The sequence below is a fragment of the Gambusia affinis genome, linkage group LG19 (assembly GCF_019740435.1).
Source record: "Gambusia affinis linkage group LG19, SWU_Gaff_1.0, whole genome shotgun sequence".
Classification (NCBI taxonomy): domain Eukaryota; kingdom Metazoa; phylum Chordata; class Actinopteri; order Cyprinodontiformes; family Poeciliidae; genus Gambusia; species Gambusia affinis.
The window spans coordinates 10,837,778-10,858,486 of NC_057886.1; the positions used below are offsets into that span (position 1 = coordinate 10,837,778).

The 20,709-nt window shown below is 38.6% G+C and overlaps 2 protein-coding genes across 5 annotated transcripts; both read left to right on the forward strand.

Moving 5' to 3' along the window:
• The first annotated feature begins 40 nt into the window (after positions 1–40).
• On the forward strand, positions 41–11,568 carry atad5a (ATPase family AAA domain containing 5a). 3 transcript variants are annotated; one of them, XM_044101101.1, is made up of 22 exons: positions 41–436; positions 883–946; positions 1,648–3,365; positions 3,442–3,523; positions 3,612–3,764; positions 3,924–4,056; positions 4,138–4,398; positions 4,484–4,632; positions 4,747–4,897; positions 5,376–5,708; positions 5,890–5,986; positions 6,561–6,643; positions 6,726–6,862; positions 6,942–7,119; positions 7,199–7,357; positions 7,454–7,681; positions 7,764–7,828; positions 7,917–8,112; positions 8,200–8,339; positions 9,628–10,514; positions 10,598–10,753; positions 10,855–11,568. In XM_044101101.1, exons 2-22 carry the CDS (start codon positions 896–898, stop codon positions 10,931–10,933), a joined length of 5,436 nt encoding a protein of 1,811 aa, XP_043957036.1. In that variant the 5' UTR covers positions 41–436; positions 883–895; the 3' UTR covers positions 10,934–11,568. The 3 variants fall into 3 exon arrangements, with proteins under 3 accessions (XP_043957036.1, XP_043957037.1, XP_043957039.1); XM_044101102.1 differs by having other exon boundaries at positions 64–285; XM_044101104.1 differs by having other exon boundaries at positions 65–436; positions 7,917–8,106.
• Positions 11,569–12,072: 504 nt separating this feature from the next.
• Positions 12,073–20,391, forward strand: adap2 (ArfGAP with dual PH domains 2). 2 transcript variants are annotated; one of them, XM_044101105.1, is made up of 11 exons: positions 12,073–12,361; positions 13,463–13,587; positions 13,676–13,767; positions 14,015–14,103; positions 14,326–14,438; positions 15,168–15,317; positions 15,419–15,502; positions 15,693–15,755; positions 16,054–16,131; positions 16,243–16,471; positions 19,861–20,391. In XM_044101105.1, exons 1-11 carry the CDS (start codon positions 12,277–12,279, stop codon positions 19,887–19,889), a joined length of 1,137 nt encoding a protein of 378 aa, XP_043957040.1. In that variant the 5' UTR covers positions 12,073–12,276; the 3' UTR covers positions 19,890–20,391. The 2 variants fall into 2 exon arrangements, with proteins under 2 accessions (XP_043957040.1, XP_043957041.1); XM_044101106.1 differs by lacking the exon at positions 16,054–16,131 and having other exon boundaries at positions 19,861–20,278.
• Positions 20,392–20,709: the final 318 nt, after the last annotated feature.

Here is a 20,709-nt window from a genome sequence, read left to right on the forward strand (position 1 = left end):
ACGCCATTTTTATTGTTGTTGTAATACGTCAGAAGATGACGGGCTGTTTTTCTTGTTTTGATTGGCGGAAGGCTGTCTCGTGAGAGGTCACGTAAATTTGGCGCTTTTCGTTCACCAGCAATCTGGCGCGTTTTTGAAGCGACAGAAAAATGTCAAGAAAACTGCTTCAGTTTACTGCAGCTCCTGAAATACTAAAGTGAAGACCTTCGTGCTCCCTTGGGATACCCGAGTCTGAACTGGAAAATACTCGGAGAACTTTCAGGAGCTGCACATAGATCGGCTACAGTGAGACTTAGTTAGCTTGTTGTTTTACAATGAAACCTGACAACAAACACTCGTCTGCTTCGAACTATACGGTTGTTCTTTGTTTATACACAAAGTAGCAAATAAGAAAATAGACCCTGACGTTGTAGCAACCTACGGGTGTAAAATATTGGTGAGTGTTAGCTCTCTGTTGTATCAATCCGCCAGTTGTTTTAAACCAAACTAGAGAAGTTCCTGGCCGCCATATGAACTATAACAATAATTAACAGTTGTAAATAAACACACTAACCATGTCATTTACGTTTACATCGCATTATGTAAAAGTTGTTTGAGTGTACTGTAACACATTTAAATGGACTTTGTTTATAAATTATTCTTCAAGCATTTAAATAAGATTGACAAGATGTCTAAGATTTTTAAGTGCTGTTGGGAAAATAGATCTAGTGAAACATACCTGTCTCTGAAAACATCAGGATTTGTTGTTTAATAAACAATAGAAATTAATGTGCTTTTAAACCCATAATAACTGACAACTTATCAAAAGCTGCATATAAATCCATGTTTCTTATGTATTAACTTAATACTCGTTTTGTTTACAAATCTAAACATTTCTTTCAGGTCTCCTGAAATTATGGCTGGTGTTGTGGCTATGGCTTCTGGCATTGAGGACTTTGACACTCAGGTAGAAATCATAATTATTATAGATTTATACAGCTGTCATTATTGGAAGTAGTGTTATCTTAATCATTACAATTGTTTTGTTTTACAGTGCTTCTGCACTGTAAAACAAAACTGTGTGCATTCCACAGTTTTGTTTGTAATGATGGCTACATTTCCAGCTGAACAATGCTTGATGAAACATAAATGCAGGAGTTTCTTTGTAATTGAGAAAAATATTATCTTGCTGGTTTTGATGGAATTGCAACCACTTATGTGTAGAGGCCAGTGTTTATTTTGACAATATGTTTAACTCAGTTTTAAATATTATTTGTTATAGTCAGTCATTTTAGTCAGGTTTATTTGTATAGCACATTTCAATAGCAAGGCAGTACAATGTGCTGAAACATTAGTTTTACTCATGTTTTATTTAATAAAATTTACTCTAAATATCTTGACTAGACTTACTGTCAGTTTATTCAACTAAGATGTTAAGACATAGAGAAAGTTTTTATTTAGATTTTCTTAAATAATATCTATACTCCATGGTGAGATATTTATCCAATGATAAAATAAAATGTAATTGAATCTCTGTTATATGTACCTTGGAATACTTATTTTTGTCGTTTCAAGCACCTTTATAATTCCCTTTTTATGCTCACAAATGCAAAACTTTATTATTTAGGTGTTTGTAAATCATCCCATTTGTGTTTTCTCATTTAACAGCCTTGCAAGAAATCTCGCAAAGATGTCAAGCAGATCACAAACTATTTCTCGCCTGTTCCCAAACCTGTGGAGAAACCCTTCTCTCCTCCTCGCTCCAATAACATCAGGGACTACTTTAGTCGAAAGACTCCTTCTTCTAAAGAAAAGTCAAGTCCACCACAAGACATCAAAGAAAACAGTCAAAAACCTCAACCTGAAGAGAAACACATCAGAGAAGAAGTGGGGAAAAAGTCGTCTGAGAAACGGGGCAGAAAGACCAGCAGGGCTGTGAAGAAACTTGTGCCGACTGAAGATGTTGGTGCCACCGATGACTGCCTGATTGTTGAAGAAACACAGGAAAGCAAAAACTCTACATCAGATGCAGCTATCAGCCATGGGACCCTTGGAAGCGACACGGCAGCTTTGTTGTTAAAGATCAGTGCAGAGACATGTGAATCAGAAATCTGCAAAACCGCCAGTGATGAGAAGACTGAAAGAGATTCCCCTCAACAGAGAGATGGCAAATGTGAAAATACTGATGATATAGAGCCAAAGCAGAACACAACAGGATTATCTCCAAGATTTGAAGTAAAACAGGTTAAAAAGGCAGCAAGAAAACCTACGAAGAGGCAGCAAAAAGAGTCAAAGCATCCAGAGCCAGAGGAGAAGGAACCAGATAGATCACTTTGTGATGCTAGTATGAACGTCAGCTTGGGTGAAACCTCTGAGCTGAACAGCAGCACTGTTACCATCTCCTTTGAGGATTTTGTGCGGAGTCAGACTCAAAGCATAATAGAAGACCCAGGCGAAGAACATGATGGTAAAAGCAAAGAAACAGCAGAGGAATTAAATTGCGAGCAACTGGATGTCCCCAAGGCTGAGGAAAGTGTCGGCCCAGTCCAAGTCTCACCCCGGACTCTCACCATTCAGGCCGAGGTGCATGCTGTTTCACCCAAACAGGAAACCATAAGAGCTGTGGGAAAGTTTGCTTCAATCTTCACCAGGAGAAAAGGAGCTGGTAGTCCAGCAGAACCTGCTGCTTCTCCTCCGGCAGACGAGGGACTCCAGCTTCCTTCTCCTTCTTCAACCAGCAAACGGAGGTCCAACGTTGTTCTTCAAGAGGAGGATCTGGAGCTGGCTGTGATTGAGAGCGAATCAACTCCAAAGTGCAGTGAAGTCGAAAGGAAGCAGTTTATGGCTGCTTTTAAGCAGCCCAGTCTGGATGGGTCCAAGACTAAACTGGTTAAAAACCAAAGCAAACAGAAGCAACCTGAGGAGAAGGCCGTGGAGGCAGCTGAGGACGGAGAAGTTTCAGTTCCTTCTGCAGAGCCAGCCCATCAGGAGAGCAAAACATTCAAAAAGAAAAGTGGGAAAAAGGGAAGAAATAAAGCTAACGATAAGCAGGAGGAGATCCACACATCACCTGCTGTAAAAGAAACCGAGGTCATAATAGTAGAAGCAGAAGATAACAAAGAAGAACCTCCCATCACCTCAACTCCTACACTTCCAGCTCTGAGGAGGTCCAGACGAGAGATTGTGGTTAGAAAATCACCTGCAAAAACCCCAACAAGTCCTGTGAGGAAAACCAGGAGACAGAGCGAGTCCAAGAAGACTTTAAATGCTGCTTCACCTCAGATCAGCCCTGTGAAGATGTCCACACCGAAGACCCGTAGGTCCAGACATGGTGTCTTTGTAGCACAGATGGTGTGTCCGCCAGATGCAAATGAAAGTCCAATCAGGTAACACTTCATTTAATTTTGTATTTCAGTGTATGTGTCTAAAGCAGCTGACATATTTTCTTTTTTTCATTTAAAGAATTAGACTAAGTAGAATTCAAAAAACGGTTCCGGCATCTAAGACTGAAAGTGGAAACGACTTAACCACTTCTTCAAATAAAGTAAGTTATATTTTACTTAGAAATCAAATGCATTTAATTGTTTTTGAAACATTGATTTATAATTTCAGACCTGTGATTTCCTTTTAAGATACTAAATGAGTCCAAGAAAAGACAGCAAGCAAAGAAATTGGTGGAGAAAGCTAAAATGATTCAGCAAAGCAAGAAAACCACAGAGAAGGAAATATTGAGGCGATCATCTCGAAATAAAACCTCCGTCAAGAAGACCTACTGTGAAGACGAGGTCAAGTTTTATGATTAATATTATAAACTGCACTTGATAATATTGTCATTAATTATTAGCGATTATTTACAAACAACATTTCAAAATATGTAATATAAAGTACCGTTGGGAGATTGTACTTGTTAGTGTATTTTAAGACTTCATTGGTTTGACTTTTAGGATTCTGTTGTCTGCATCGAAGATTTGACCAATACTTCCCAGAGTGCACCAGGAAAGACTAAAACCCAGAAGGCCTTGCGTAGCCTTAATGAAGTTCTTGGCAAAGCCGCACCATCTGGCAAAGCTACCCCAGGTTGTTATTTCTTTACTTTACCTTTTGTTGTTAACTCTTTACCAATATTTTTAGTAATATTGTGTGTTTTCTCTACATCAGGCTCTAAAGTCACCTCGTTTGGCCAAGACAAGCCGGCCCGGAAGGCGTCGGCAGTGATTTCCATCTTTGATGAGAGCAGTCGTGAAGGATCTGACAACTCTCAGGACGACGAGCAGTTCAGGGCGCGCAGGGAGTTCTTAAAGAGCGGTCTGCCAGAGTCTTTTAGGAAACAGATAGCAAAGACTGCTGCCACCAAGGAGGCCTACTCTGCCTCCTCTTCATCCTTTCAGCCGGTCTCACACACAACACAATCACCTATCGGTAGGATTCTCAGTCACAGCTGTCTACAGTGTCCTCCTTTAGCAGTGGAATATTGATCTGAGCTTATTTTTCTGTGTAATGACAGATTGTTCTCTGTGGAATCTGCCATGGCCTGAATCCTCACTATTGGGTCATTTAAAGGACGTTTGGAGCCACAAACCAAACCCACTTCTGTCTATTAGTGGATCTCTGTGTGTAAAGACAGAACCAGCCTGTAGAAATGCTTATGAAAAGGTATAATATAATTCTTATTGATCTCACTCTTATTAAGCCCATTTCTAAGTTTTCTTTAGTTTTAGTTTTTTAAATCCTGGGTAGTTTTGAATTAACAGCATAATTTATTTTTAGGCGTCGGTCTGGAGACCTGAAATCTCTGAAAGTGATCGTCAGCTTCTGATGACGGAGTTCTGCTCCAAAAACCCTCACTTTCCGGCGCAGACGGTTTTCACTCGCCTCCAAAAACGACGAGCCGACCATCAGCTGCAGTTAGCAGCTTCAGGTCAGTCTTTACAATTACTCCTACATGCCTTTTTTGATATTAAACACAGACCAAGTTTAATTTTGTTTGTTGTAGAAAAAATTATTTTTCTAAGTCTGTTGCAATTTTAATGAACTAGTTTGTGTCATTGCATCCTTCTGTTTGTTAAAAGTAAAGAAAAATGTTGAAACAATAATAGCAAACTTATATGAAATACAATAAAATAGAAGGTATAATTATTTTTTAAGAATCCCAATGCTATTTTGTACTTTTAAAAGAATCTTACCAATGAAAAGAATAAATTATTCTGTATTGTTACCTGCATAAAATCACATTTCACTCTGTTTTATAAAAACAACTCTAGACTGCAAGAATATTTTCAGTATTTAGTCTAGCTTAAAGTTTTCCTGCGTTTTTTAAATTTATTTTCAAATTGGTCACCAATGAGGTCATGTGTCTATTATCTTTAACTTATTTTCTTATTGTGTGAAATTATTAGAGCCAGAAACTGTTGCCATCGAAGACTCCTGTGTTTTGCTGTGTGATGAAGCTGTTGGAGGAAAGAGGAAGAGGAAAGAAGATGAGAGGGAGGATAATGTGAAGGTGGCTAAGAAACTGAAGTCCAACCATTCAGAGGACGTCTCCCCAGCTGAGCAGAAGCCTCCTAGAAGGGGAGGCCGAAACAGACGAGGTCAGAGATCCAGAATGAAGGAGGAAGAGGACGAGATGAAGGAGAAAACTAATCCTAAACTGACCTCAGCTCCCATCCCCTCTGAAGAGGATTCTGTTGTAGTGGACGACTTAACTTTGGAAGCAGACTCTAAAAGCAAAGGTGCGTTCCACTACAATCTGCCATGTTTATCAACTCATATTAGTGTAAGAAAAGAAAAATAGTGTATTTCCAAACCTTCCATTGGTTGTGCTTTGTGTGTAAAATATCAGAACATCGGTCCTTCAGGACTGATGTTGAACAGCCGTGGTTTATCCCTTCAAACTGACTATTTTATCCTTAGAATCAGTGCAGGAGGAATTGCTGTGGACTGATAAATACCAGCCACAACTCTCTGCTGACATCATAGACAACACCGCAGCAGTGAAGAGGCTTTACAGGTGAGGAATTCAACCAGCAGCTCCTGGATTTGTAATTTACTCTCACAGTTATGGGTCAAACAGTGTTTCACAAAATTATTTGTAGCCCTTGAACTTGAACATTTGCAATGTCACTGCAGTTCTTCCCAGAGTGCACCACCACTTGAACCACTTGCTTGCTTTTCTTGTTTTTTCTCTCCTTACCAAACATGTTTATGATTTTTCTTTTTGTTGTTTAAGTTGGATTAAAGAATGTATCTGTGATACATTGTTCATCTTCACGCCTTCACAGAACAGCTGATTTTATGTTGAGATTATTTTCACACTAATGGTTACTATTTATTAATTAATTATGTGACTGCTGTAGGCAGCCGGTTGTGCTTGATTTTATTTAAAGGTTTTACAGTAAAAGTGGAATACCTTTGCTTGTGACACATTGGAAATTGTTTTTTGCATCTAATTCAGGTAAATTGTTGGTGAACAACATGAAATCGCAATAATATACTTTGTTGTTGTTATGTAACAGAATATAGAAATACTTATGCAAAGTGTGTAATGCAGGTTTTTCAATAATATTTGTTCTTTCTTTCTCTAGTTGGCTTAAAGATTGGAAACTTCGTGCCGACAGAGATGAGAGAAAAAATCAAAAGGATAAGAAAACAGAAGAGGGCAGCTATGGTGCGAGATTTTGTTTCCACTAATGACTTCCTCTGTTTTCAGCACGTTTATTTTTAATGCATGACATGTTTTGTGTGTTCAGATTCAGAATGGGACTGTGGAGACGAGGACTGCCAGGATGCAGAGGACACTCTATGTAACACGCTGCTCATCACTGGACCCACTGGAGTTGGAAAAACTGCTGCGGTTTACGCTTGCGCCCAAGAGCTGGGCTTCAAGGTAGACATTCATCACAGATAAAGAACAGAAACTGATGTGCTGAACGCCACTTCCTCATTTCTTAATTTACCCTCTTAAGGTGTTTGAAGTGAACGCTTCATCTCAGCGAAGCGGCCGTCTAATTCTGTCCCAGCTGAAGGAGGCGACTCAGTCCCACCAGGTGGACAATCAGGGGGTCAATGCCCACAAACCCGCCTACTTCAACAGCTACGGACTGAGCAGCAGCACCGGCTCTGTTAGGCCTGGTTCTTCTCCAAGTATGAATAATATTGCAAACTAATAACAATCTCAATCTCCTTTTTGTGCAGTAAAAACAATGTGGTCTTCATTTTTTAGGAAAGGTTAGCTCTCCTCGCAAGGTGGTTTCATCTCCGAGGAAAAATCCTCAGTCACCAAGAGGAGCTAAAAAAGGATGCCTGGCTCCAACTTCTTTAGCCAAGTTCTTTAAAATGGGGCAACCAGCCAACAAAGAGCCACAAAAACCTGAACACACTGGTAATGGCTGTGAATTTTCCACGGTTTTAAATGAATCTATGATGTTTTGTTGTTTTGTCACATTATAACCACAAACTTTACTGATCACTTTCATAGCGCCTTCCAAGAAAGTGATAAAAGCCAATGAGAGTAGTGATAAAACCAAATCTCCGGCCACCAGCAGCCCTAAGCAGAAGAGCAGTGAGGAACAGAGCAAGAAGACAGCCACATCGCTCATCCTGTTTGAAGAAGTTGATGTTATTTTTGATGATGACTCAGGATTTCTTGCTGCTATCAAGACGTTCATGAGCACTACCAAGAGGCCAGTCATCCTCACCACCAGCGGTTAGTATGAGTAAACTGTTAATGTCCTGCAGCTTGATGTGTTGATAATTACTATCTTTGCACAATCTTTGCTGTTTTCCAGATCCAGCTTTCAGTGCGATGTTTGACGGAAGCTTTGAAGAGATTCAGTTTAAAACCCCTTCAGTGGTAAGAGCTTGGAGTCATATTTACATTACCTGCATGCAAGCACAGATTTACAGAGCTTGAATTGAACTGTCCTGGTTCTGCTCTGCAGGTGAATGTGGGCAGCTACCTGCAGCTCCTTTGTTTAGCTGAGGACACGAGGACTCATCTGTCAGACATCAGCTCTCTGCTGAAGCTCAATGGCTGTGACGTCAGGCAGAGCTTACTGCAGCTTCAGTTCTGGGCCCGGAGCGCAGGGCGGCGTCCGTCAATGAGGCCGCTGGCTCAAACTGGCCGAAATGGTAAAGGGAAAAGATAAAACTGTAAATCTCTAAATTTGTGTTTAATTTAATGGGATTACATTTGTCTGAGTGTGTTTTCCTCTTTTTGCACAGAAATCGAACTGAAACCAGAAGCAGCTGCTAAATCTGTGACCGTCACATCCAGCCCCCGTCCCTGTGAGGCCGGCTGCACTGAGAGCAAGCTGGGCCTGCTGAATATTGAGCCTGACGGAGACATCTGGGAGCTGCTCAAGGTAAACTTACCATGGAACAAAACCCCTGAAGCAGCCCTGCACAATGAATACAAACAATAAAACCACTAAAACAAAAAGAAAGGACCAATACACCTAAAATTAATAAAAAAACAACAGCAGGATATTACAAAAGAAAAAGAAAATTATTCACCAGTAGATGCTTTGCAAACTGATTTCCATATTTTTAAAGCCGCTGTTCAGTTTTGAATGCTAACATGAACAAGTTAGTCAGCGTTTTTCATTTAAATTAAAAAATACTTTATTATTTCCACTGAAAAACTAATTTATTATTGGTGGCAAATTATTTCACATCTTGGTTTATTTAAATGGAAAAAAAGGGTTGCTTTATATCTTATGGTTTGCAATAAAATTCAGTTCTCTTGTGGAAAAGTTCATGTAATGGTGATTAACAACACATGTTTTCTTAAGGCACTTTGCAAAACATGAAAACATTTAATTTATGTCCAGAAATACTTTGTTAATTCAATCCAGTCGCACAGATGGATTTAAAGTCAATTACTTGCATTCTAACTCGCTCCTTGTTCTCGAACAGTGCAGTCAAGTTCAGTTCATTATTCAAATTGGTGAACAGGTTTTCTAAAACCTGGCAGATTGCATCAGTTCACTGACTGCAGCATTCATTCCTGCTGCACCAGCATGTAGAGACAGTGAACACAGTCAGTTGCACTGAGTCATTAACTTTGCAGCAATCCCTCATGCTGAGCACTCACAGTGACAGCAGGGAGAAAAACTCCCCTGAAACCTGCAGCAGATCCTGGCTCAGTGTGAGCAGAGACCTCTGTCATGATCGACTAGGGCTTGTAGAGCTCTTCTGATTATGACTTCTGCTGTGGTTGGGTTTAAAATAGTTTTGACCAACTACCACGGTTCACAACTTAACAACTCAATGCTTAGACTGACGACTAATTTAAGCTGGGAATCCAAAATTTTATCAAAATATTCTCATCTATTGCTTTTCTTTCAATCTGATCAACAACAGTAAAATTACTGACTTTGCATCTGAATTGTATTTACACCCCAGTGAAATTGAGTGTAAAGGATCCTTAGTAAAAAGTTTCTAGACACTTAAAAAAGTTTCATTTAAGCTACATGGGGATTTTTGTCACCATCGAATAAATGGATTCAAACTAAAGTTAGTTTATTGTGTTGCTTTTGGCACATTCTTATCAAGTCTCATAACATATATGAATATATATGCTATATAATGCAGTAGGAACTTGATTGAGGTCAATTTGTGTTGTTAAACTCGGGTGTTTTGTTTCAACAGAGCCAGAGTTTGATGAAGACGGCAGTTGGCTTGGAGCTTCTTGCAGGCAGCCGGCGGCGAGGAGTTGATCTGCTTTATTCCAACATGGAGAAACTCTTACCTCTACCTCTGACACAGCTACCTACCTCTAAGCTCTATAAACCTAAACACTGTCTTCCTGAATCACAAGACCTTCGATCTGTGAGTCCAAAGCAGCAGCTATCATCTTCATCCCTGCAGTCGGACACGCTGCCTCCCGGTGTCGGCTTATTGCTCGCTGCAGAGTCAGCTGATTTGTCAGACAGCTGCAGCCCAGTCAAAGTGTCCAGCAGAATGAAGAAGAATAAGAAACAACACCACCTGCCCACCAGAGACGGGTTGAACTCTGATTCAGACTCAGAAGATGGATTTCCGTCTCTCTCCAAGAGGCAGAATGATCCTCACACAGAAAAAATCAAAGAGAGAGTTGTTTCTAAAAGGGTGAAACGGAAGCCGCTGACTGCAGAGGAGCAAATAAAAACTGTTCCAGTCTCTCAGTGTCTTCAATCTGTAGTCGACTTCTGGGATAGCATGTCCTATATGGACTCATACCTTTGTTTTCACCCTGATGGGCTGAACAGTTACAGAAGATCATCGTTTAGTGCCGTCATTAAAGACGGAATGACTGATGAGTCGAGAGTTGAAAACGGGAGAGAAAGCTGGACCACAGGAAGTTGTGTTGTAGAGATCCAGGCTGCTGTGGAGGCTCTGAGCTTCCACAAGTGTCAGGCCTCAGTAGCTGATGCCTGGGATAAAGTGCAGCAGCTAGAGGGAGATCTGAGGAAAGAGGCTGCAGAGGAGCTCACTCTTCCAGTGGCTTCGCATCGAGAAGATTACAGCTTCACTCAGGATGGACTCAGCCATCCACAGTAAGTCTTTACACCATCGTGGTCTCTCTGAAACCCAACAAACACAAGTTTATGTTGCTAAAAAGCGGTATCCTGTTTTCCAGGTTAGTGCTGCAGAGAACAGAAGTGATGGAAAATCTGTTCGATAAAGTCTTTGGCACTCTTGGCAACAGACAAGCAGCTGCTTTGGATTATTTGCCCACCATCCGCACCATCTGCAGGTCAGAGCAGCTGAAGGAGCAAGGAAAAGTTAAGAGAAGGTAGGTGTGGACAGGAAGTGTAGATAAGTGTAAAAGTTGAAAAGAAAGAGTCTGTTTATATGAAAATAACCTTTTGCATCTGTCTCATGTCTTCTCTCCAGGTTTCTTCACTATCTTGATGCAATCCACTTGGGTCTCGAGAAAAGCACACAACAGTTTCTTGCTGAAGACTTCCCCTAATTGACTCAGATTGTTTCATGTGCCACAAACACACAGATTTAAGAACCTCAGTCTCTGGTTCTCTGAAGGTAAAAATAGCATGAATTGTGGTGTTGGGCTGTAGATGGCTGCAGCAACATGTTGGTGTTGGCTTCCTTTCAGATCGGTGGCTCTTATGTGCACAAATGATTGTTTGCACTTATTTGACCAACATTTAAATCTTTTAATACTTAAAATCCCTGAAATCTAGAGCACGCAACTAAATAACCTCATATTTTACATCTTTCGGTGCTTTGAAAGCTTTATATGAAATTCAGCTGGAATCTGGGGGTTTTGTACAGTAGGTTTTTTTTATTAGTGCTTTGGATTTTGAAACCTTTTAATAAATACTCAGTTAAACATGTTGAGCTTTTTTATGATTGTAAGAAATACAACTGTAAAACACAACCTGCTTCTATATTTGTAAAGGCCGTGTATAAATTATCACTTACAATCTTGTTTCCTGCAGTTTATTATAAATAAGCAGCTTCTAACAGGAAGCTTTGAATGTCACATTCATCATTGATTTTTTTTTTGTAATTTTTTTCTGCATTGAATATGTATAAAAGTTTCCAGTTGGTTTTTGTTGTGAACAAATAAAGGCTTAACCCAACTAAGCTATTGCATTATGTCTCTGTATGTGCAAAGACCGTGAAAGTGATCTCAGCCTTTGAATTCTTCCATTTTTTTTCTTCATAAACACAAAGTTATAGTCTGCATGATGAATTTGTGAGCATAAAGTTTCTCTACAGATTCTCATTTACATACCTCTCTACAGCCTGGGCAGGACAGTTGAATTTCTTGAGAACATTTTATTTATGGGTATTGGAGTTAAGTGGACAGAAAAAACATGCACACCACACGTTTCAGATGCCTGTAAAATAAGGTACGTAAGTTCTTTGTTTTGGTTGATAACATAAAATCCCAATTTCCCAAGGGAAATATGAAAATGTTTGCACAAGGATAAGATTACAAATTGAAAGACAAGTTAACAACTTATTACATAAAGCAAATAGGGCTGTCATGCGGCTGACGTTAGAACAGTGTTAGAGGCGGGTTATAACAAAGGAACAACCTCCAGCTACAAAACCACCAATTGTTTCCAACAGACAGAACAACAACTGGACGCGCTCCACGGGAGGCGTGTGAGTTTGCGCTTTGATCGTGTCGAAACAGTCAACGAACGTCTGTCTGCAAGTTCCACTTTCATGTGGATGTTGTTTCAGGCACAGTTCTCACCACGTCTTAAACTATGAGACCAACATGAACAATACGGACCGCGGGACTGAGCGCCGAAAAAGAGCAGATCCGGACTTGGTGCCGAAATGACAAACGAGCGAAACAAAAAGATTTTACTGGAACTGGTGAAGCAGCCGGAGAACAGCCACTGCGCTGACTGCGGCGCGCCGGGTGCGTACAATAATACTTTATCCCGCCTCAGTCATTGTTGGGTTTTAACTCAATTTACTGTATCTAGAAACAAATAGGTTAAAATACATTCTGGGTTTACTCTATCAGTGATATTTTTCTAATGGAGTTAATCTTTTTAACCACTTTTACTATAACAGCTGAACAAACTCAGGTAAATACTGTGGAAATTAAATATTTTTATGATCTACTAACGTAAAATGTTATTGTTCTTGGTCCTTGAATTACCATTAGTGATAAATACATCAGGTTATTAAATTTTCACTTTAAAATGCAAAATTGTTAACTGAAATTTGAGCTATTTTTATTCTTTGTTGTCAAAGAGTTTCTTATCTTCTCATTTAAAACAATAGATAAACACAAAAGTTTGGTGAGTTTGGATGAGGGATAAGGATGAACTGCCTGTGGAATATACTCCACTATTATATATGGAAAGTGACGTCACATAGTGAGTCATATAATTTGCAAGCCAAGATAAAATGTAAAATATGTCAGAATGTGAAAAAACTGGTTATTAAAAACATATAATTAGTTTAATTTGAACAAGGTGATTGCTAAGTTTGCTGTGGTAACAAAACATGTTGATTAGTTTGGCTGGAGAGGTAAAATAAATAAGTTGTGCTGCTTCTTCATAGTAAATTGGATTTACTGGATTTATTCAGATCAAAATACAGCAAGAAATCTACCTTTGAACTAGAACACGCTCAATTTAGGTTGTGACATAATTCTCAGGTCAGATCTCTGACCTCTTAAACACTGAAGCATTTCTCATTTACTTGAGAGTCTTGGAGGAGGCGCAAGTTTTATTCTGCTGACCAACCTTAGAATGAGGCAATCTCTAGAATCTAATAAATTGGAATGTGAATGAAAGGTTTTCACAGCAGAGTTACTCAGCAAAAATTATTTAACTCATTTTTACTTTCTCAAATTATGAAAACTTTCTTTTGTATGTTTAAAACTGTAACACTTGTCCACCTATCTCGTGTGATTTTCTTGGGACGGCCTAAACAGCCTCATAATCTGCTTATGAATTGGGCTGGCCCTGGTTTTGACATAAACAAAATCTTCTTGTGCTCCTCCCAGAGCCAGATTGGGCATCCTATAAGATCGGTGTGTTTGTATGCCTGAACTGCTCTGGGATCCACCGCAACCTGTCCAGTCGGGTCAAATCCATCCGGCTAGACAACTGGGAGGATGACCTGGTTGAGGCATGAGCGTCCTCTCTCTACAGATCCATTTTTTTTCAAATATTTCTAAAGAAACACTGATTGTATGTTTGTAACTTTCACCTTAAAGTTCATGAAATCCACCGGGAATGCGAATGCCCGAGCTGTGTATGAGAAAGCCGTTCCACCCTACTACTACCGGCCTATGAAAAATGACTGCAAGTAAGTATTCATACAGTTCGGTGAGGCTCTTTTTCTGATGTCTCGATTGTGGAATATTTGGCAGTGTATGATGGACAACAGACTGCTGACATGGCGCAACCACAGAATATAGAGAGAAGTGCAACTGCAGGCTGTAGAAGTGAAATGTGCATGAAAGCCTGCTGCTAGATCAAAGTTGAAAGACGCAGGTTTTTGTGGTTTTACTACAGAAAAATGTGTGAGACTGTTTCCACATTTTAAACTGCAGCGTCCTGAGGGATCAGTGGATCCGAGCAAAATATCAGAGGATGGAATTCAACGGGGAAACTAAGTATCCACCGCTGGCGTATACAACAGGTGAGAAATGGATTTTCTTTGGGCATGAATGAGAACATGAAGCCTACTACTGTTATCCTGACTGACCAAAAGGTGTTCTGATAATGTGATTCCTCATACCAAATGGTGTCAGGAAAACCAGTTATATCAAAGATAACAGACCTGGTATTGGTTAGTTACTCATTGGCAAAATAATTAGTTTGTACTCCTGAGAACAATCTGTGTACCTTTTCTTTCTCACAGGCTTCTATGAAGGAATTTTGTGGAAGAAAGGGAAAGATAACATGCAGTTTCAGAAGAGGAAGTTTGTGCTGTCAGAACGGGAATTCACCCTGTTGTACTACAACAAGGAAGATGTGAGTTTCCAGCTGCTCGGGTGCACAAGGAACAAAACAATACTTGTCTCAAAAACATTGATATCCTTGAAACAGTTTAAATGTTCACCGCTCCTCGTCTTGGGCGGAGGGTTTCTTTTCAAAGACCAACACAAAGTATTGCATAATTGTGACGCTACTACCCAAAACATATAGACAGAGCTACAATTAACTGGTTTAGATCCATTTGTTAGAATGGTGCAGTCAAAATCCAGACCTCAATGCAGTTAGGAATTTTTGCAAAACTTGAAAATTGATATTAACAGGCACTCTCCATCCAGTTTCACAGAGTTTGAGCTATTTTGCTAAAAGGAATGGGCATAAATGTCAGTCTCTACATGTGGGAAGCTGATGGAGAATTGCAGATGTAACAGCAGCAACATATGGCTCTACAAAATATTGGCAAACACTGAATACAAAAACGTGTGCACATTTATGTTAATTTACTTTCCTTATCTCCTATGTTGCTGAAGTACCCTTACAAAAAAATTCCATGAAAATCACATGTGACTTTCACATGTGGTTCACACAAATTTTTACATGTGAATGATGTGAATCACATGTGAAAGCACATGAATACGTGTGATTTTGGAACGTTTCGTGGTAAAATCACATGTGATTCACACATTTCCACATGAAAATCACATGTGAAAACATGTGATTTTGATGGGGTTTTTTTGTAAGGGATACTTCAACATGTCTGTCATTTAGGAGTCAAAAGGCCCCAAAGCTGTAATCTCCATCAAGGATCTGAACGCCACCTTTCAGCCACAGAAGATCTGCCATCCTCATGGACTGCAGATTACATACCAGGATGAAAATAAAACCAGGAACCTATATGTCTATCATGAGAGCTCTGAGGTGAAGCGGCATGATCATTCCCCTGAAATCTTTTGTGTTTTTTTTTTTAAAACTGGTTTTGGAGTTTTACGTTGTTATTCTGGCTCCCTTTTGTGCTTCAGGAAATAGTAACCTGGTACAACTCCATCCGTGCTGCTCGCTATGCATACCTGAAGACCGCATATCCGACTGGGACCGATGACGACGTAAGACCTGACTCACCTTGAATTGCTCACATTCCTGTCTGGCACGTTTTATCATTCCTTTCAAGCATACAGCTCTTTCTCACACATTTACAAAATAAATGCCATGCATTTACAAGCTTTACTGAGTATCTTGTATTTGATTTGAGTAAAACGATCAAGTAAAAGAGTTTTAATTGTCTTTTTGTGACAGCTTGTGCCTATGATAACAAGAAATTATCTAAAAGAGGGGTACATGGAAAAGACGGGGCCCTTGGTAAGTCATAAAGAGCATCACATTGTTATGTGTTTTGGTTAATTACTCGTTTTTTGCATAGCTTGTTCTTTTAGCAGTGGAGCATTTCATTTCCAGTCATCCATTAGCTATTTTTGACTTTATTTGCTCTGAGATGTACATTTGAATGTTTCTGTTCCTCTTTTACACATAGACACACACACACTTGTCACACTAACACCATAATAATTACACAATAGGTAACTTTGTTAAGAAAATTTCTCCTAAGTGGAGCATATTCATGGATTCTTTGGATTAAACATAATTTATGTTTAAACAGCAGAAGGAGTCTTTCAAAAAACGCTGGTTTATTTTGGACTCTCAAAACAGGAAGCTGCTCTACTTCAAAGACCAACTGGTACAGACCACACTTCCTCTAACGCTAATACCCGCCTACTGCACTGTAGATGTCTGGCATCAAAGTTCTGATTAATTTGAAAATCTTTTCAAATTGCTGTTGCTAAAACAGGACGCAGAGGAGTTAGGGGTCATTTTCATCGGGACAGAGAGCAACGGCTACTCCGTGAAGGAGTGTGTCCCGAAGCACACGCGGGGCAACAAGTGGAAGTGCGGCATCATGGTGCAGACGCCGGAGCGCCAGTTTGTGTTCATGTGCGAGCAGGAGAGGGAGCAGAAACAGTGGCTGAACGTCCTGAGAAAGGTGCTGTCCAGACCCATGTCACCACAAGATTACTCTGGTAAGAGAAGGAGGCCAGGAATGTGTCTGCGAAGCACAGAGCAGATTGTCCCAGAGTTAATGATGCTGACTGGATCAGAAGAAGAGACGCAAAATTAGAACAGAAAAACTGTTCTCGAAAATATTCTTTAATCTTTTTCTAAGCAGAATTTGACAACTGCTGGTGTGATTTTGATCTAGTATGAGTTAGAGAAAATTAAAGCAAATGCATCTTTTAAAATGAAAAGATTTGAAAGGTGATGCTTTGTCACAGGTTTGATCATGAACAGGCTGAAAGCTCACTGTAACAAATTGCCCTGTATTTTTACAGTATAATGCTGGCAGCAGGGTTGCCAGCATTATACTGTAAAAATACAGTACCCTTACTGTAATCAACTTTACAGTATATTACTGTCACAAAAGAAATCTTTTGATTACAGCACATTGCTGTTTTTATCAGATTTACAGTAGATTACTGGCAGCTGTGTTGCCAGTATATTACAGTTTTTCTATGGTATCATACTGTTGAATTCACATACAGCTTACTACTGTAAATTTCCAATACAAAATAGAAACATTAAAAAAAAACACTTAGAAAATGTAAGTTCCATCATGTCAACCAACATTTATTTGGGAAAAAAAAAGCACCAACTCAAACATTAACTCATACACAGTCTTTAGTGGGCCACATAATAAAGAAGAAGGTTTTGAAACAACAACGTATGTGTGCCTTAAACCTAAACTTTTTCTACAAGTATGTTGAGGGTAAACTGTCCAAAGTAAGACGTATTCTGGAAAAACAGTAAGAAAATCCCCATCTATTTTGTAAAATAAATTTCTTATTAACTGATTTAAAGAGTTTTTGAATAAAGCATGAATTGTGGCCTTTTGATTAGTCTGAAATAAAATAAGTATGAAAGAAATTATGAAATAATACATTGTACAACTCAGCACACTACTTTTTCAATACAAAATACTACTTTTAGTAGAAGTGAGGAACAATATGATGCAACATAAAACAAATGAAACATGTAACTTTCAATCTAAAGCATAGGAAAAAAATCGCAAATTTTAGTTTGATAAAAATTTAAATGAAACATTTAGACTTGAATTTCCTTTAGGGCAAAATCAGAGCTCCCACTTCAAATGATAAAACAATGAAACAATATTTGACAACACACTGCCAAGATAAGTTAAACATTGTGCCTGTACAGTCAAAATTACAAATTATATCTGAAGAACAGAATGTGGGACCCTTAACAAAATTTATGCTATAAATTAAAAGAGATGTCTAAGATTATGCTGACCTTTAAACCAAAAAAAATCTCTCAAGAACACTCCTGTTCAGGGATAAGTTGCCTTCATGCCTGTATAGTTTTTTGTTTGTTTGTTTGTTTGTTTTTGCGCAGAGGGGCAACAATACTTATAGCCTGGTTAGAAAGTTCTCACTAACCTATATGAAATTCCACTCGAAGTCCATGAGGTTTTTTAGCTGAGTTGAAACACAGGGGTTGACAGTGACCAACTTCTTTTGAACAGTATTTCCTGTCCTCTTGGAGACGATCTTGCCACAGCTGGCCTTGGTCCCTCTTTCAGGGTTGATATCAAGAAAGGGCCTGAAAATGCAGTAATTTCAGATTAGCATATGATGCTTAAGGAGTTAGGGTTTAAGGTGTATTAGGTGGGAAAAGGGGGGGACGGACAGGCGGACACAAACCTTACCTCTGGATGAATTCAAGTGTACATGCAGCCTCTTCTTGATATTGTAGGTGTAGTACATTGAAAACAGTGCAGCAAGCCCTGTCACAAAGGTTGGTTGAATGCCCTCACATACAATATGGCTCTCAAGACTGATCATCCAGTGCCCAGCAGTCACATTGTCTTTTCCACCTGAAAAATAAAATAAAAAAAATTATAACAAGTATTGTGACTTCTACAAATGACCTTTACCATTATTTCTAAAACAACATTAATTTAAAGATATTGTGTTTCATGCAATACAAATAAATCAAAACCTTGTGTCATCTGCATGTTATTGTATTGTATTATCGTGAAAATCTTAAACCACAATGAGTTTTGTTTTTCTTTGCAAAGTTATGGCCATCTTTATTCATTCTCCAGTTAGGTCATCTTTTTTAACATTTCTACTGACAACCCAAGAACGTATGAACTAAATCTTAAAAAAAAAAAGAAAAGAAAAGAAGTTTCTACAGGCAAATAACTAAGTAACAATGGAAACGGATTACTTTAATTAATTACCTTCTTATCTACGAGATATATCAAATAATGTTATGCTAGCTTCCTTATTACAGCATGACAGATTAACTAAGCTAACTTAGTTAGCTACTAAGTTAACTTAGTAACTTTAAGCAGTACAGTCTGCTTAAAAATGACAACTGTATGACAACATCATCTAACAAATAAATTATGCTCCAACTTACCGGATTGGCTCATAAAATGCAGGATTCAAATGGATAGTCCTTGTAAAGAAAATTCTAGAGGTTGCTTCCACATGTCACAACAACGTGTCTTCTTGTGAAATACAGTAGCATTCTGTTTAAAGAGAGTCTCCTTGCCGTTGAATCTAACATCATTCCCAAAATGCAATGCTACTCACAGTATATTACAGTATTTTATTAAAAACAGTAATAATTGCCCAGAATGCATTGTTTTTCACGGTGCAGTACCGTTTTCAATAGAAACAGTATGATACTGTTCAGTTTTGGCCGTTTTTATACAGCAATTTGTTACAGTGCTGTAATGGTTGTAAAATAACTGGACTTTTAGGGTTTCCTTTATAATTTCCGCAATAGTTTTTAATTGATCTGTGGTAACTGTTGGTTGCACATTTTGTGTTGCGCCATTTTGAGCCCTGACTAATTTCCTTTTCACAACCCACACCCTATGGATCTGAGGTCAGGCTCCCATGCTTTCATCAGTAGTTTAAAACGCTGAGGTTAAAAGGCGTTCGCACTGGTTTAGACAAACTGTGAGTTAGGAAAATAAAACTGTTAAAGAGACATGTTTTCCTGTATAATCAGTTTGCTCAGTAGAGAAACAGTCAATAATAAAAGGAAGACTGATCTTGTCTGGCACCAATAATTCTCAGTTCTGTAATTTATTGTGTCAGCTAGATTGCAATACATTCCACCCGAATTGCTGGTTTCATTGGTTGCTAATTCAGTTTAAGAAAACAAACAAAGCCCAATTGTCTAAATAAATTTAGACAATTTAGAATTAGAATTTAGATCCTATTTCAATGTATATGAATATTCCTCTATGTAACTATGAATAATTTCACTCTACAGAAGAGTTATAAATGTGTATTTTGTCCACAAAATGTCATGGACATTACTTTTCAGAAAAAAATTATTTTGCCAGTTTCTAAAGTTTTGACCTTTGCTTTTCCAGCTCAAGCCCATATAAGGCATAAGAGATGAACCAAGAAGAATTGCAACAGCAGAGATGATCATGAGAGGACTGCATCCAAGACCTAAATAGCTGAACTTCTGTCACTGCACTGAATCAGACAAGACACTTAATAATAACTTCCTGTTATAAGCTCACACTAGCATGATGCTCAATCAGGTTTTTAAAAAGCCACATCAATACAATCTGGTATTATATTGGTACTGTGGCACTGTTGCTCCATATCACCATGCTAACTCGACATTTCTTAAATTCTGATCATTTGAAAAAGAATTCCACAAATATTTATTTTTTATTGGGCTAATAACATTAAATTAAATGCGTTGAAAATTTACTTATTGACAATTATGCTCAGAAAAATAAATGACTTTTTTATATATAAGGTGTGTCTTGACTGCTGTTAAAAATGTGTATTGAAAAAAAGATGATTTGTGGAAAAAAATATTGTATATATTTGTCTTTATAAATACGTTTCTCTTTTTTAAACCCTCTTGTATAAATTATATTTTTTGATACATGCTCTATGGCTATCATTTGACGCAGAGCCAGTTTTCTGCAGCTTGTTTACTGTGTTTAGGCGCCCCCCTGTGGTAAGTGCTTTACTACCACTGTAGAAATACGTAACAAATATTTCTACATGAATATATGAGATTATGGCCTCATATATTCTCGATTCGCCTTTGAGAGGAGCTTGACGAGGGGACATTTAATTCCAGAACCGTCGCTGGAAGTAGCCGTTCTAAATTGAAACTGTTCGCTGGATATTGTTGAAGTAATCCGCGTGAATTTCCATACTTTGACGCCAGAGGGCAGCATAACCGCTTGTTATAT